We start from the raw sequence: 17,911 nt of genomic DNA on the forward strand, positions 1-17,911 counted from the left end.
TAAACTAAAACACACAATACTAAGACCAAGGCATGACAGATATACTGGCAACTTAACTTAAGATATCTAGTGATATACTGTCAATTTAATTTAAGATATCTAGTGATATACTGGCAACTTAACTTAAGATATGAAATGATATGCTGTCAACTTAACTTAAGATATGAAATTATATACTGTCAACTTAACTTAAGATATGAAATGATATACTGGCAACTTAACTTAAGATATGAAGTGATATACTGGCAACTTAACTTAAGATATGAAATGATATGCTGTCAACTTAACTTAAAATATGAAATGATATACTGGCAACTTAACTTAAGATATCTAGTGATATACTGGCAACTTAACTTAAGATATCTAGTGATATGCTGTCAACTTAACTTAAGATATCTAGTGATATACTGGCAACTTAACTTAAGATATGAAATGATATGCTGTCAACTTAACTGAAGATATTAAATTATATACTGGCAACTTAACTTAAGATATCTAGTGATATACTGGCAACTTAACTTAAGATATGAAATTATATACTGGCAACTTAACTTAAGATATCTAGTGATATACTGGCAACTTAACTTAAGATATCTAGTTATATACTGTCAACTTAACTTAAGATATGAAGTGATATACTGGCAACTTAACTTAAGATATCTAGTGATATACTGGCAACTTAACTTAAGATATGAAATGATATGCTGTCAACTTAACTTAAGATATCTAGTGATATACTGGCAACTTAAGATATCTAGTGATATACTGTCAACTTAAGATATCTAGTGATATACTGGCAACTTAAGATATCTAGTGATATACTGTCAACTTAAGATATCTAGTGATATACTGGCAACATAACATATGAAGTGATACACTGTTAACTTAAGATATGAAATGATATAGTGGCAACTTAACTTAAGATATCTAGTGATATACTGGCAACTTAACTTAAGATATCTAGTGATATACTGGCAACTTAACTTAAGATATGAAGTGATACACTGTTAACTTAAGATATGAAGTGATACACTGTTAACTTAATATATGAAGTGATATACTGGCAACTTAACTTAAGATATGAAGTGATACACTGTTAACTTAAGATATGAAGTGATACACTGTTAACTTAAGATATGAAGAGATATACTGGCAACTTAACTTAAGATATCTAGTGATATACTGTTAACTTAAGATATCTAGTGATACTCTGTTAACTTAAGATATGAAGTGATACACTGTTAACTTAAGATATGAAATGATATACTGGCAACTTAACTTAAGATATCTAGTGATATACTGGCAACTTAACTTAAGATATCTAGTTATATACTGTCAACTTAACTTAAGATATGAAGTGATATACTGGCAACTTAACTTAAGATATCTAGTGATATACTGGCAACTTAACTTAAGATATGAAATGATATGCTGTCAACTTAACTTAAGATATCTAGTGATATACTGGCAACTTAACTTAGGATATCTAGTGGTATACTGGCAACTTAACTTAAGATATGAAATGATATGCTGTCAACTTAACTTAAGATATCTAGTGATATACTGGCAACTTAACTTAAGATATGAAATGATATACTGGCAACTTAACGTAAGATATCTAGTGATATACTGTCAACTTAATTTAAGATATGAAGTGATATACTGGCAACTTAACTTAAGATATGAAATGATATGCTGTCAACTTAACTTAAAATATGAAATGATATACTGGCAACTTAACTTAAGATATCTAATGATATACTGGCAACTTAACTTAAGATATCAAGTTGAATTATAATTTGACATTAATTGTAATTTACCATTAATTTTAATTTGATGGTATTAAGTTTTGACGACCTTTCTATTCCTCAGAGGGCTAAAACTATGGGTCACCCCCACCAACACCATCACCAACACCAACACCCCGGAGCTGTCGCCAACAGCAACATGGATCCCACCATAGGTCACATGATGGAGATGATGTCACCGCGGCAACGACACACTCACCTGCAGCAGCAGCAGCCTCATCAGCACCTGCAGCAGGCTCTGCCCATCTCCTACCAGCAGCACTGCCACGCCTCTCCACATCACCTGGGAAGTGCCCACAGCCAGGGGCACCAATCAGGGAATGTGCTGCATCATCAGGTTCACCAATCACCTCCCTCGCATCTGCAGGCCAGCCACACCCACCAAACCTCCCCTCACCTGCCCCTCCACTCCATAGCTGTTCAGGTACAGTACTACTTAGGTGTTGTCATGACAATTCAGAAATCAAATCAAACTTTATTTGTCACTTGCGCCGAAGACTTTATCGTGAAATGTTTACTTACAAGCCCTGAACAAGAAGAGTTAAGAAAATATTTACCAAGTAGACTAAAATAAAAAGTAATAATAAAAAGTAACACAGTAAGTATAATGATAATGAGGCAAAATACAGGGGGCACCGGTACTGAGACAGTGTGCTGGGTACAGGCTAGTTGAGGTCATTTGTACATGTAGGTGGGGGTGAAGTGACTATGCATAGATAATAAACAGTGAGTAGCAGCAGTATACAAAAGCGAGGGGGGGTCAATGTAAACACCAAGGAACTTGAAGCTATCGACCTGCTCCACTACAGCCCCATTGATGTCAATGGGGGCTGTTCGGCCCTCCTTTTCCTGTAGTCCACAATCATCTCCTTTGTCTTGCTCACATTGAGGGAGAGGTTGTTGTCCTGGCACCACACTGCCAGGTCTCTGACCTCCTCCCTATAGGCTGTCTCATCGTTGTCAGTGATCCGGCCTACCACTCTGTATCAAGTTTTGTTAGTTCAACATGAGGGTTAACAAGTGGTTGCCATCATCACAGTTTATCGCCACTGTTAGGTAATTATTATGACACTAATGTCTATACCTTATCACAGAGGATTAGATCAAGTGTTCCAGGTTCTTAGTCAATACTGCATCATGAGGATGGTGTGTTGTACAGTCATCCCAGCAGACACATTCCCTGCATGCAGGCCAGGCGGCTGGAGGACGTCGCAGGAGGTCTGTGGACCAGGACCCAGACGAGCGCAGGCAGAAGTTCCTGGAACGCAACAGAGCTGCAGCCACGCGATGCAGACAGAAGAGGAAGGTATGGGTGTCTGCCCTGGAGAAGAAGGCAGAGGAGCTGACGCACAACAACATGCAGCTGCAGGTAGGTTTATACACACACACATACACACACACATACACATACAGACATACAGTGGGGAGAACAAGTGTTTGATACAGTGCCGATTTTGCAGGTTTTCCTACTGACAAAGCATGTAGCGGTCATTAATTCTTATCATAGGTACACTTCAACTGTGAGAGACAGAATCTAAAACAAAAATCCAGAAAATCACATTGTATGATTTTTAAGTAATTAATTAGCATTTTATTGCATGACATAAGTATTTGATACATCAGAAAAGCAGAACTTAATATTTGGTACAGAAACCTTTGTTTGCAATTACAGAGATCATACGTTCCCTGTAGTTCTTTATTTTTTTAAATATATTTTAAAAATTTTACCCCTTTTTCTCTCCAATTTCATGGTATCCAGTTGTAGTAGCTACTATCTTGTCTCATCGCTACAACTCCCGTACGGGCTCGGGAGAGACGAAGGTTGAAAGTCATGCGTCCTCCGATACACAACCCAAACAGCCATACTGCTTCTTAACACAGCGCGCATCCAACCCGGAAGCCAGCCGCACCAATGTGTCGGAGGGTACACCGTGCACCAACCTTGGTTAGTGCGCACTGCGCCCGGCCCGCCACAGGAGTCGCTGGTGCGCAATGAGACAAGGATATCCCTACCGACCAAGCCCTCCCTAACCCGGACGACGCTAGGCCAATTGTGCGTCGCCCCACAGACCTCCCGGTCGCGGCCGGTTACGACAGAGCCTGGGCGCGAACCCAGGGACTCTCAAAAAGGTGCATTTAATACAGGTAATGAGTGGGCTTCTTAAAGAAAAACTAACAGGTCTGTGAGAGCCGGAATTCTTACTGGTTGGTAGGTGATCAAATACTTATGTCATGCAATAAATTGCAAATTAATTACTTAAAAATCATACAATGTGATCTTCTGGATTTTTGTTTTAGATTCCGTCTCTCACAGTTGAAGTGTACCTATGATAAAAAATTACAGACCTCTACATGCTTTGTAAGTAGGAAAACCTGCAAAATCGGCAGTGTATCAAATACTTGTTCTCCCCACTGTACACACACATACATACACACACATACATACATAAACACACACACATACACACACATACACACACATACACACACACACACACACACACACACACACACACACACACACACACACACACACACACACACACACACACACACACACACACACACACACACACATACACATACACATAGACATAGACATACACACACACATACACACACACACACACACACACATACACACACATACATACACATACACACATACATACATACATACATACATACATACACACACAAACATACACATACACACACATACATACACACATACATACACACACACACAAACACATACATACATACATATACACACATACATACATTCACATGCTCACACATACATACACACACACACATACACACATACATACTCACACACATGGCCACACATGCACATACACATGCACATATGCACACACACATACACGCACACACACATACACGCACATACACGTACACACGCACACACACACACATACACACAAAAATTGTCAAAGACTCAAGTCACCCAAGTTATAGACTGTTCTCTCTGCTACCGCATGGCAAACAGTACCGGAACGACAAGTCTAGGTCCAAAAGGCTCCTTAACAGCTTCTACACCCAAGCCATAAGACTGCTGAACAATTAGTCAAATGGCCACTCGGACCCCCCCCCTCCCACTTACATGTACAATTTACCTCAACTAACCTGTAACCCTGCACATTGACTCGGTACCTGCACCCCAATGTATATAGCCTCATTATTGTTATTTTATTGTGTTTTATTTAATTTTTTACTTTAGTTTATTTAGTAAATATTTTCATAACTCTATTTCTTGAACTGCATTGTTGATTATGGGCTTGTATTTATGTATGTATGTATGTATGTATGTATGTATGTATGTATGTATGTATGTATGTATGTATGTATGTATGTATGTATGTATGTATGTATGTATGTATGTATGTATGTCTGTATGCATGCATGCATGTATGTATGTGTGTATGTATGTATGTAAGCATTTTGCAGTAAGGTCTACACCAGTTGTATTCAGCGCATATGACAAATACAATTAGATTTGATTTGATTATCACAGTATCATTAATGGCTCTTTCCCTCTGTCCATTCCAGAATGAGGTGACCACTCTGAGGTCAGAGGTTGGTCAACTGAAGCAGATCCTGCTGACCCATAAAGACTGTCTGGTTACCGCCCGCCAGAGAGAATCACAGGGGTACCTCAGTGAGTAACAACCCATCCCCAAAACACCCAGAGGTACACCCCTACCCTCTACAAAACACAGACTCCTATCCCAGAACCACAAGGATACATACGGTACCATCTCCAGCTGTCCATGTTGTCCCATGTGAATTTAATGGGCCTGCTACACTGGACACGTCACATTTTCAGAGCGTCAAACCCTCCTATTCATCTCAATGAAACCTGGGTGTGAGCAGCATGCCACGGCTCTGTGAGAGGCCCGTGCTGCTCTGTGAGAGGCCCGTGCTGCTCTGTGAGAGGCCCGTGCTGCTCTGTGAGAGGCCCGTGCTGCTCTGTGAGAGGCCCGTGCTGCTCTGTGAGAGGCCCGTGCTGCTCTGTGAGAGGCCCGTGCTGCTCTGGTACTATTACAATGAATTCACGGCATGACTCACGCCCGAGAACACTTGATGAAGTGCCTTTCACAGGGTAGCAGCTAAAAGCCTGATGTTTTCCCAACGCCCCAGTGGAGATCCCCTGTGAGGGTCAAACATCCAGGTGTCTCAGACACACAGGTCTACATTCACACCGTAGCTGGTACAAAAGGTTAAAAAGTGAGACTAAACCCACGTTGCACCTTGATGACTGGATTTAAACAACCATGATGTGTATCTTTGTAAGAATGACTATCTATGTAACCACTTAGTACATGTTCTGCAGTTATACAGACAGATATGCTTCATTGGTATATTTTCTGTTTTGGCTTTATTTGCTGTATATTCTACTGTAATGCAAATGTCAAAATAAATGAGCTATTTTCCTTATTTGAATTGTACATGAGTTTTCATTCATGATATAATGTAGGACTACTTTCATTTCTAGTGACTTTTTTCCATATGTTTTTATTGTAGACTTTCCTCTGGACACAGATCGTACACAAAGAGAGAGAGAGGGAGCCGTCTAACATTAGCCAGGTCAATTTGATTGACAGCTGTCTCTGTGCCCCAGGTCCAGGGAGTTCGACAGGAAGTCCGACCCCCCTGTGTCCCGGGTTGCAGCGGCAGGCCATCCAATCCAGCAGCATCTCCACCTCCTCAGCCTCCTCAGATTAAAAATGAAAGCATGGATGGCTGAATTTCATTAGTTCACAAGAGTTGGATCCAGGGTTGCCCATGCACACACAGGGTTTAATCCCTGGTTCCAAGGGGCTGAATCCGTTCTAGAATCAGCTCACCCTTCCCATAATCATTGGTGGTTGTATCTCAGTAGTCTAAATTGCTCCCTCTCCTGCTCTCCTAGCCTCAATAGACACAGGTGGGACAGAACTGGACTGACTGGCCTCTACAAGCCTTGAGTCTCTGCTGCCGTTGCACATTTACAGTGACTTTCCCGAAATTCCAGAAATCCCGGTTGGACGATTCCCGGATTTCCTGCTTAATGCCTCCTGATTTCCGTAAAACCTGTGAATTTTGGTCAAGTTACAGAATTGTTGCAACCCTAGTCTATGTCTCTCCAACACTGTGATGATAGTCACATGTAAATTGGATCATATTGTGTCTTTGGGAATCTCAGTCAATCTATGTGTCTCTGTTAGTGTGAAATCAGAAATCCAAGTACTGCTCTAGGACTGTTCCAACCTGGGCTGTGTGTGCAAACATACCTGTTATTATGTCCTTTAGCTTAAAGTAGTGACTGCATACACTTTTGTTAATGGTCCCACATGGGAGTCAACCCCACAACCCTGGCATTGCAAGCACCATGCTGTACCAACTGAGCCACACGGGACTTCATCGCGTCACCTTTTTTTCAGAATGTGACATGGTTAGGTCTTGGTTAGGTCTTGGTTAGGTTTTGGTTAGGCCTTGGTTAGGACATGGTTAGGTCTTGGTTAGGTTTTGGTTAGGACATGGTTAGGTCTTGGTTCGGTCTTGTAACTTACGCCACCACCAGAACCAGACCATGAAAGACTCTCGGGCTTAAAACTAGCCTGTAACTATGGCCCAGAGTTCTGTGTATGCTACAGTATGTGTGTATGCTACAGTATGTGTGTATGCTACAGTATGTGTGTGTGCTACAGTATGTGTGTGTGCTACAGTATGTGTGTATGCTACAGTATGTGTGTGTGCTACAGTATGTGTGTGTGCTACAGTATGTGTGTATGCTACAGTATGTGTGTGTGCTACAGTATGTGTGTGTGCTACAGTATGTGTGTGTGCTACAGTATGTGTGTGTGCTACAGTATGTGTGTATGATACAGTATGTGTGTATGCTACAGTATGTGTGTGTGCTACAGTATGTGTGTGTGCTACAGTATGTGTGTATGCTACAGTATGTGTGTATGCTACAGTATGTGTGTATGCTACAGTATGTGTATGCTATAGTATGTGTGTGTGGTTGCATATGCAACCCACGTCTCTCTGAAATGCAGAACGTGAATGAAAACTAATACAAATGTACATTTTATTCAAATCTATATCAAGACCTGTGAACAGAGTGTCCTTGTTTTGTAATGATGTAATGCAGAGCCTCCTTGTAACGATGTAATGCAGAGCCTCCTTGTAATGATGTAATGCAGAGCCTCCTTGTAATGATGTAATGCAGAGCCTCCTTGTAACGATGTAATGCAGAGCCTCCTTGTAATGATGTAATGCAGAGCCTCCTTGTAACGATGTAATGCAGAGCCTCCTTGTAATGATGTAATGCAGAGCCTCCTTGTAATGATGTAATGCAGAGCCTCCTTGTAATGATGTAATGCAGAGCCTCCTTGTAACTATGTAATGCAGAGCCTCCTTGTAACGATGTAATGCAGAGCCTCCTTGTAACTATGTAATGCAGAGCCTCCTTGTAACTATGTAATGCAGAGCCTCCTTGTAACTATGTAATGCAGAGTATAATGTTTGGTACCTGATTGCATGTCACCTGACCAGGATAACCCCTGACCCTTTGTGTAACTCCTGAAAAGCACTTACTAGTTTCCTACAGGGTATTTATCATGTTAACTAGGCTCACGCTGTGCATTGCCCTATAACCAGTATCTATGTATCTTCCTGTATTGTGATTGTGTTTTGTTCAATTTTTTTTTTTTTTACATATATTGACAATTGCTACAAACTGAAAATAAAAGCACTTATTCTCTGGTATCTTATTGAGAATTTACTGGTTGCCTCCTCCATCAGTAGATCTGAGGAGAAATTTGTATTTGATCCAATGGGCCTATCAGACGAATGGTCTAGCCTGCCTCCTAGTGATCTGTTCTGGAACTGTAGACAGTTGGAGCCACCCCGATTAAACAATACTCAATTTGATGGTGTCAAAGGTCAGAGATCACAGATCTGGGTTGATTTACCCCATCCATAGCTTAGTTTTAGCAGGTTGAGTGAAAGACAGGGGAAGTTAGAGTCAGTAGGGGGCACGCCCAATCCACTATAGTTTAACAAAAAGAAACATATCAGCCTTAACCAAATAGGAATTATATAGAGTTTCTGTTTCATATATCAGACAGTGTTTCCTGGTCTGTGTCTCTGTCTGTGTCTGTTGTTATGGTAACACACTATTTTAAGACTTGGGGTGTGAAACTGATCTGACCTGAGAGTCTACACAAACAAAGACCTAACTATTGCCAGACTGTTTTTGTCTTGAAACTCACACAGATTCTCTCTCTCTCTCTCTCTCTCTCTCTCTCTCTCTCTCTCTCTCTCTCTCTCTCTCTCTCTCTCTCTCTCTCTCTCACACACACACACACGCACATGATGAAATGTGTACACATTTGTTCTCTATGAATGAATATACAGCAATAAGTGGTGTTTCCTCAGGTAAAAAAAAAAATATCCCAATGCACTGCCCTGTGTAGGGTGCCATCTTTTGGATGCGACGTTAAACGGGTGTCCTGATTCTCTGTGGTCGCTAAAGATCCCATGGCACTTATCATAAGAGTAAGGGTGTTAACCCCAGTGTCATGGCTAAATTCCCAATCTGACCATCATGGCCCCCCAATTCACCCCTAGCTCACAATTGGCTCTTTCATCCCCCTCCTTTCCCTTGTAACTATTCGCCAGGTTGTTGCTGTACATGAGAATGTGTTCTCAGTCAACTGACCTGGTAAAATAACAGTCAAATATAAATACATTTACAATTTTATTTAAAAAAATGTAAAATAAGATTGATGAACTTCCTGACTTTTTTGTAAAAATACCACGACTGTAATACCTGTTTATTTATTTATATTGGAACCAAACACACAAGGGACTACAACCATTATTTGCAAAGGTATCCATCTTATTTTCATACAGACAAATGGACCATAGGTCTAACTGTCACATTGTCAGGGATGTTGTTACTTACTTGCCTGCAGCACAATACATAGTTGAGTACAAAAGTATAAAAACAACATATAAAACAGATCATTCTAAGTATTTTTCTGCCAACCAGCAGCTATTTTTATTTTCAGGCACATTAGAAATGATATTTTATACACAATTGTACAAAAATGAATGTCTATTACTCTAATATTAGCACCAGATGAAATCAGGTAATATTATCTTTCTCTCTCTCTCTCCCTCTTTCTCTCTCTCTCTCTCTCACACACACACACACACACACACACACACACACACACAAACACAGGTGCAAGGAAATGGGAGAGGAAATGCATGAGGCTTAGAGGAAGTCAGTGGGATTGACTTCCTGTAGAGTCTGAATCAGCACTGATGAGCTCAGCTGTTTGGTCGCCCACAAAGACAACCCTGGTCATAACACCACCCTAACTGTGGTTCTGCTGTGGTCATAACACCACCCTAACTGTGGTCATAACACCACCCTAACTGTGGTTCTGCTGTGGTCATAACACCACCCTAACTGTGGTCATAACACCACCCTAACTGTGGTTCTGCTGTGGTCATAACACCACCCTAACTGTGGTTTTGCTGTGGTCATAACACCACCCTAACTGTGGTCATAACACCACCCCAACTGTGGTTCTGCTGTGGTCATAACACCACCCTAACTGTGGTTTTGCTGTGGTCATAACACCACCCTAACTGTGGTTTTGCTGTGGTCATAACACCACCCTAACTGTGGTTTTGCTGTGGTCATAACACCACCCTAACTGTGGCTCTTCTGTGGTCATAACACCACCCTAACTGTGGTTTTGCTGTGGTCATAACACCACCCTAACTGTGGTTTTGCTGTGGTCATAACACCACCCTAACTGTGGTTTTGCTGTGGTCATAACACCACCCTAACTGTGGTTTTGCTGTGGTCATAACACCACCCTAACTGTGGTTTTGCTGTGGTCATAACACCACCCTAACTGTGGCTCTGCTGTGGTCATAACACCACCCTAACTGTGGTTTTGCTGTGGTCATAACTCCACCCTAACTGTGGTTTTGCTGTGGTCATAACACCACCCTAACTGTGGTTTTGCTGTGGTCATAACACCACCCTAACTGTGGTTTTGCTGTGGTCATAACACCACCCTAACTGTGGTTTTGCTGTGGTCATAACACCACCCTAACTGTGGCTCTGCTGAGGTCATAACCAGGGCTGCATACCAGGGCCAGATTAATGCAGGGGATTACCGGGGTTGAAGCTCCTTGGCCCAGGGCCGTGGGGGGCCCAAAAGGCAGCACAAAAAGAAATGCAAAATAAAATAATGATATACTGCATATATTATATATACAGTATATGCTATATACGTCAAATATATATCATTTTTACTGCGACCGCCAACCAGTTAAATAAAGATTCAATAAAAAAAAATTAAAAAATAAAACACAGGACGATTCAGGAGCCGGCTCTCAATGAGAGTAGACAGCCTGATGCTGCTCTGATAATCGTCAGATGGGGGGAGAAGAATAGGTAGGGGGCACATGTGGATAACTGGGGGGCCCTGCCTTGATTGGTAACTGCATAATAAATACATGTGACTGGCCAATTAGGGCGCCCAAGAGGCAATCATTTAAAATGTATATAATAATATTACTTTTTTTGCTATTATTTGTTTATTATTATTTTAGCCAAGTGTCTTAAAAGGGTGTTTGGCCACCATGAGCTGCCAGAACAGCTTCAATGCTCCTTGGCATAGAGTCTATAAGTGGACCTAAACCATGCCAGGAAAATGCACCCACAGTATGACATATTATTTGTAGCCCTCATTTACTCAAGTGTTTCCTTTATTTTGGCAGTTACTTGTTGCCTACAGTCGGGAAGGCCGCGATTTGGCCAGCATGCGCGCGCAAATATACAACTTGTTGCGTTTTGGGCCATAGACAAATCATTTTGGAACCTCTTACCCTGGCAATTTGACTATTCAACTGATGGGTACACTAGCAGTGGCTGCAAGTCCTGATTTGAATGTACATTTATATGGATTATATTACTATGGTTGGTTGTAGCTGTCTGTTTGACTTTTGCAAATTTCAAAAGACAATTGCAGGAAAAATGTCAAGTTTGGAAAGCAAATGCATACCACTGAAAAGAGAAGACTCGTCTATCTGTAGAACCAATAGAACAACTCCCAGCAACAGCAGCAATGTTTTTCAAAGTAGCTCATCTTGAGATAAGCTGTTGCCAAGAGGAGAGCATCGGCCATCACCATGAGTAGTATCTTATGGATACATCTTCATCATCAGGTGAGTCAGTGTGGCACTGGACATGTCATTTAGTAGCCTACTGTAGCCTATAATATATACATATATTTATATTGTCTCCTAATATTGTACAATGTGTGTGTTGCTTCATTGGTCGGGGCTGTTGTTTGTTTGAATTCAAGACCAGATTCATCTCAGTTTGACAGTGTTAGAGGAGCCACTAATTTAGGTCATTTGTGTGTTATTAACAAATATTCAGCTAATGTATTTTATCACGTAAATGACGTAGAATTGCATGAAATGGCGTTTTTGTAAAAGGCAAAAAAATGATTGAGACCTGCTAACAGATGATCCCCATTTGTGGAAATCCTAAAAACGTTCTGCACAACTGTAGCCTACGTCACATGACAAATGTTATTATGGCTTTATTATGAGAGGGATTTCTCTGCGCCAAGATGCATCCAATTGCATCTTGGCGCAGGGACTTGTTTACAGCATAAGATGGTGTGCTGGGAAGAGTGTGTGTGTGTGTGTGGTCATAACACCCTGGATGTGGTCCTGCTATTGTGGTGAAGAGCCCTACAGTGCAGGTTGAAATCCAGTCCCGTTCTGTTTCTGTATCTGCAGCACCTCAGACATCCTCCTGAGGATGTTCCTTCCTTGTAATGGTGTCTTGGTGTTCTCAGGTTAGAAGAGGAGTTCCAGTCTCCACAGGACAACCCTCTATTGTTCTAGGTACCACTGTTTTTTCTAAGAGTGTATGTCTCTAGGGTTCTACTAATCACAAAACCTCTGCATGTTGCTGTTGTCTCTACGGGTGGGGCTGTTGTCAAGGAAACGGTCGCAGGAGAACTCAATGAGGTCCCCCCCTTCCTCCAGGGTTCCGAGCCGTGGTTGCCGGCTGCTCTGGAAACTGGTAAAGTCGGTCGACACAGCCGCCGTCGTTGCCATAGAGCCGCGGAACGGTCGCCGCGTGGAGTACATGTGACGCACATGCACCGCCGACTTCCTCCTTTTCAGCTTCCGCCTCAAAGTCTGCACTAGCCAGGCTCCACCAATCACCAGCAGGAGGATGGCGTTGATGGCCAGCGTTGCAATGGTGACTAGGTGGAGATCGGAAGTCAGTGTCCCTTGGCGACGAGACTCCTCTGGGAGAGTGACCAATCCAGCGCAGTGGTCTCTGGGTGCCACCTGACACACGGCCCCTCCCACCACCCCCTCCACACACACCATGTAGGTGACTTCTGGGCGGAGTTCTCGTAACATCACCGACCGCGCCCCGCCACGGGCATACACATAGCGAGGGAAACGGCCAGATGTCCCGAACCGGTCGAACAGCAAGCGGTAGTGGACCTCGACTAGTCCCGGTCCGGATCCCGGTGTGAATCGGAGGTGGTGGCGTGTGGTCCAGTGGACTGTGGCTGTGCTGGAGGCGACCTGGTCGACGGTCACGTTGGTGAGAAAGTGACGGTTGAACATACAGGGGTCTGTCATTACTGGTAGACCATACTCCTGACCGCCTCTGAGAAGGTCAAACCGCTCCTCTGAGGTGGTGAGGAGCTCTGTGATTGGTCCACTGAGACGGTTTCCATGGCTATTTTGGCTGTCAAGTGTCTGAAGCACGGTTGTGGTTGGGTCCATGGGGTTGATGAGCAAAGGAGCTTGTGTTTGAGGAATACCACGGCCCAGAACGGAACCCCGCCTCCCTTTCTCACGCTTCCCAGCAGAAGGTCGCGACCTGGGGCTAACGGATATTTTCTTCCTCCTTTTCCTGTCCAACGACAGGGATTTGTCCCGCTCCTCTGGCCCTCCCTGTTCCTGATGGATACCTACTTCCTGTTCTCCCTCCGTTCTCTCCTCTTCCTCTCTACCCCTGTTCTCTTCCTCTATTGCCTTCATCTCCACTCCTTCTCTACTCCCAATTCCCCTCTGCTCTTCTACATCCTTCCTCACCTCCCCCTCTCTCATCATCCTCTCCTCCACCTCCTTCTCCAGGACCCCCCCACCTCTGCTCTCCTCAGGCCCAATTTGGGTCTCACACAAGTGGCTCCAATTCTCTTGGGTCTGTAACTGGGAGCTGTTGACATAACCCAGATACTTCCCGTTCAGTGTCGCTGGGTGATGACACTGCACGAAAACAGTCAGCAGCTTCCCTTGAGAGTGCGCCGACGTCATCCACTGTTTCAGCTCGCTCAGGCGGCAGTCACACGTCCAGTTGTTGCCATGGAGATCCAAATCGTAAAGGCGGCTGTTGAGGGCGAAGATGTGACCGGAGAGGCTCGTGAGCCGGTTGTCTTTGAGTTTTAAAACCCTCAGGTGCTGTAGTTTTTTAAAAGCCATCGGGTTCACGGTGGAAATGTGGTTGCGACTAAAGTCCAGCTCCTCGATTTGCTCCAGCGGGTCAAGGAGTCCCGCGGGAATATCTTCCAGCTCGTTCCCATCCATCAGAAACTCTCTCACGCTCGACAGCCCCTTCAAAGCCTCGCTCTCCAACCGGGAGATGTTGTTATTGCTGAGGGATAGTTTAGAAAGCTTTTTCAGATTTTGAAAAACGTGGTTTCCGACGTATTGTATTTCATTTTCAGAGAGCAGCAAGGTAGACAGTGACCTGAGCTGGGAAAATGTAAACACATTACGCACGGCCGCCTGTTTGTTCTGCGCCAGGTTGAGAAAGCGCAGTTTGATGAGCTTGGAAAAGGCATTTCTGTGAATGTGGCTCAGCTGGTTGGATTCTAGATGGAGATAATGCAGATTGGTCAAGCTCTTGAACACAGAGTCCTGTAACAGTTCTATGGCGTTCCCATCCAACCTCAGCCTCACAACGCTCTCTAAGTTACCAAACAGCTCTGGAGTGATCTTCTTCATGTTATTGTTATTGCCATACAAAGTTGTCAGTTTTTTCAGTGACTGTAACGTTCCTGGAGGTATTGTTGATATCAGATTGTTGCCCAAATACAGCTCCTCCAATTTGGATAGCTTTTCAAACGCTTTAGGGTGAATGGTCTGTATTTGATTATACTGTAAGTTCAACCTTAGAAGATTTCCATACCGAGTGAAGTCGAAGGCAGTGATGTTACCAATGAAGTTTCCCCCGAGGCTGAAGACAAGTACCTCCTCTGGGACCCGCGAGGAGGGCACCTTGGGTACCGCGCGAAGCCCTCGGTTTGTGCAGAGGAGGTGCTGCGCGTGCTGGCAATCGCAGCGCTCCGGACAGAAGCCGCTTGCGGGTGAGTGTGAAAGGAGCCCATCACAGGAAAAAAGGAGAAAGCAGATGACCGCCACAAAATGACCGGTATCCATTCCCAAACGGCAGTTGGAACAACCTTCTGATGCAGCATTCCCCTTTGTGTTTAAGTGCAGTTACCCCGACTCTCCACTCTCACTTTCGCGTCTGATATATCCATTATCCACTTGTTGCTCCAAAAAAATGGGAGCGGAAGTTTCTCTGCACAAAGTTTAGTGTGCAGAAGTGTCTGGATGCATGGTTATGCAGCGTTGTCCATATACTAAGTTCATTTGTGCGCTGCGATGTTATGCCGTGTGAGGAACGCTTACCTCCCCAGAATGCTCCATCCCCCAATTGGTCATCTGGTGCAAATTACAGACGTGCACAAAACGCAGGGTTCAGGCGCAGAGCACACACACACACTCACACACACAAATGCTCAGCCCCTCCCCCGCAACTCCCGTCCCCGCCAAGACCAGATGTGAACAGCGCCTGGCGCACAGGATACAGAGCTGCGCGCGCAAATACGCACAAGCGCACGCATGAACACACACATGTGTCACACACACACGCGTCCTCTGAAACTAATCAAATGCGTGGGAGAAAGGTACGCATATATATTGTTGTATTCGAGAGAGAGAGAGACGTGACCGAACCCTTTGACCAAGTTTTCTGCACGCCCCCGCACCCCTGGGGGTCGCGAGGCAGGATTCTATACTTGGCATAGAGAAAGCAGACGGGAAGCCATCCTTCCCACGAGTGTCCCCCTGACTGACTCCCTCCTCGCACACGGTTCAAAGTGCATAATGGAGCAGTACAGGCAGCCAATCACCTGAGAAAGAAAAGACAGAGAGTGTGGAACTGAGATAACCTAGCTCACACAAAAGAACAACACATTAAAACTATGTTACTGCTGTTATTAATACACTTCTACAAGATAGAGAATATTGAAGTATGGGAAAAATAGAGAAAGATATCTTGCAGGTCATTTACCTATGCCCTCATCAATGAACACCAGCTAATTCAAGATGGTCGGTCGGGGGGCTATTTCAAACACATATGGTTTACATTATACAAGAGGAATTCAGGTCATGGTGCCTGTGTTAAGACTACATATCACTGCCAAATCATTGTTTAGGATCTCATCTTGAAAGACTGGGTACAAAGCATGGTCTATGTAGTGAGTGTTCAGTGCAGTGAGCCATGTAGCAGACAGTCATGTAGTGAACTGTAGATTGTAGTCTAGTCATGTAGTGGATTGCAGGCTGTAGGTTGTAGTCTCGTCACAGTGAGCCATGTAGCAGACTGTAGGCTATAGGTTGTAGTGTAGTCATGTAGTGGACTGTAGGTTGTAGTGTAGTCATGTAGTGGACTGTAGGTTGTAGTGTAGTCATGTAGTGGACTGTAGGTTGTAGTGTAGTCATGTAGTGGACTGTAGGTTGTAGTGTAGTCATGTAGTGGACTGTAGGTTGTAGTGTAGTCATGTAGGAGACTAGGTTGTAGTGTAGTCATATAGTAGACTAGGTTGTAGTGTAGTCATGTAGTAGACTAGGTTGTAGTGTAGTCATGTAGTAGACTGTAGGTTGTAGTGTAGTCATGTAGTGGACTGTAGGTTGTAGTGTAGTCATGTAGTAGACTGTAGGTTGTAGTGGACTGTAGGTTGTAGTGTAGTCATTTAGTAGACTAAGTTGTAGTGTAGTCATGTAGTAGACTGTAGGTTGTAGTGGAGTCATGTAGTAGACTGTAGGTTGTAGTGGACTGTAGGTTGTAGTGTAGTCATTTAGTAGACTAAGTTGTAGTGTAGTCATGTAGTAGACTGTAGGTTGTAGTGGAGTCATGTAGTAGACTGTAGGTTGTAGTGGACTGTAGGTTGTAGTGTAGTCATTTAGTAGACTAAGTTGTAGTGTAGTCATGTAGTAGACTGTAGGTTGTAGTGTAGTCATGTAGTGGACTGTAGGTTGTAGTATAGTCATGTAGTAGACTGTAGGTTGTAGTGGACTGTAGGTTGTAGTGTAGTCATTTAGTAGACTAAGTTGTAGTGTAGTCATGTAGTAGACTGTAGGTTGTAGTGGAGTCATGTAGTAGACTGTAGGTTGTAGTGGACTGTAGGTTGTAGTGTAGTCATTTAGTAGACTAAGTTGTAGTGTAGTCATGTAGTAGACTGTAGGTTGTAGTGGAGTCATGTAGTAGATTGTAGGTTGTAGTGGACTGTAGGTTGTAGTGTAGTCATTTAGTAGACTAAGTTGTAGTGTAGTCATGTAGTAGACTGTAGGTTGTAGTGGAGTCATGTAGTAGACTGTAGGTTGTAGTGGACTGTAGGTTGTAGTGTAGTCATTTAGTAGACTAAGTTGTAGTGTAGTCATGTAGTAGACTGTAGGTTGTAGTGGACTGTAGGTTGTAGTGTAGTCATTTAGTAGACTAAGTTGTAGTGTAGTCATGTAGTAGACTGTAGGTTGTAGTGGAGTCATGTAGTAGACTGTAGGTTGTAGTGGACTGTAGGTTGTAGTGTAGTCATTTAGTAGACTAAGTTGTAGTGTAGTCACGTAGTAGACTGTAGGTTGTAGTGGAGTCATGTAGTAGACTGTAGGTTGTAGTGGACTGTAGGTTGTAGTGTAGTCATTTAGTAGACTAAGTTGTAGTGTAGTCATGTAGT

At 43.3% G+C, this 17,911-nt stretch overlaps 2 protein-coding genes across 2 annotated transcripts in view; one reads left to right on the forward strand and one right to left on the reverse strand.

Annotated features, from left to right (window-relative positions):
- The window catches only part of LOC135549609 (cyclic AMP-responsive element-binding protein 5-like), a 40,616-nt gene extending 32,053 nt beyond the window's left edge, over window positions 1-8,563 (forward strand). The window contains exons 8-11 of the mRNA XM_064979725.1: window positions 1,873-2,232; window positions 2,968-3,177; window positions 5,382-5,490; window positions 6,454-8,563. Of these exons, the coding sequence (XP_064835797.1) occupies window positions 1,873-2,232; window positions 2,968-3,177; window positions 5,382-5,490; window positions 6,454-6,557 (783 nt within the window). The 3' untranslated portion in view covers window positions 6,558-8,563. The remainder of the gene's footprint in view (window positions 1-1,872; window positions 2,233-2,967; window positions 3,178-5,381; window positions 5,491-6,453) is intronic.
- Window positions 8,564-9,575: 1,012 nt separating this feature from the next.
- LOC135549593 (TLR4 interactor with leucine rich repeats-like) lies at window positions 9,576-15,608 on the reverse strand. The gene has a single exon (XM_064979693.1). The coding sequence runs from the start codon at window positions 15,330-15,332 to the stop codon at window positions 12,810-12,812; it is 2,523 nt and encodes an 840-aa protein (XP_064835765.1). The 5' UTR covers window positions 15,333-15,608; the 3' UTR covers window positions 9,576-12,809.
- Between the last annotated feature and the right edge of the window lie 2,303 nt (window positions 15,609-17,911).

The sequence above is a fragment of the Oncorhynchus masou genome, chromosome 12 (genome assembly GCF_036934945.1).
Source record: "Oncorhynchus masou masou isolate Uvic2021 chromosome 12, UVic_Omas_1.1, whole genome shotgun sequence".
NCBI lineage: Eukaryota > Metazoa > Chordata > Actinopteri > Salmoniformes > Salmonidae > Oncorhynchus > Oncorhynchus masou.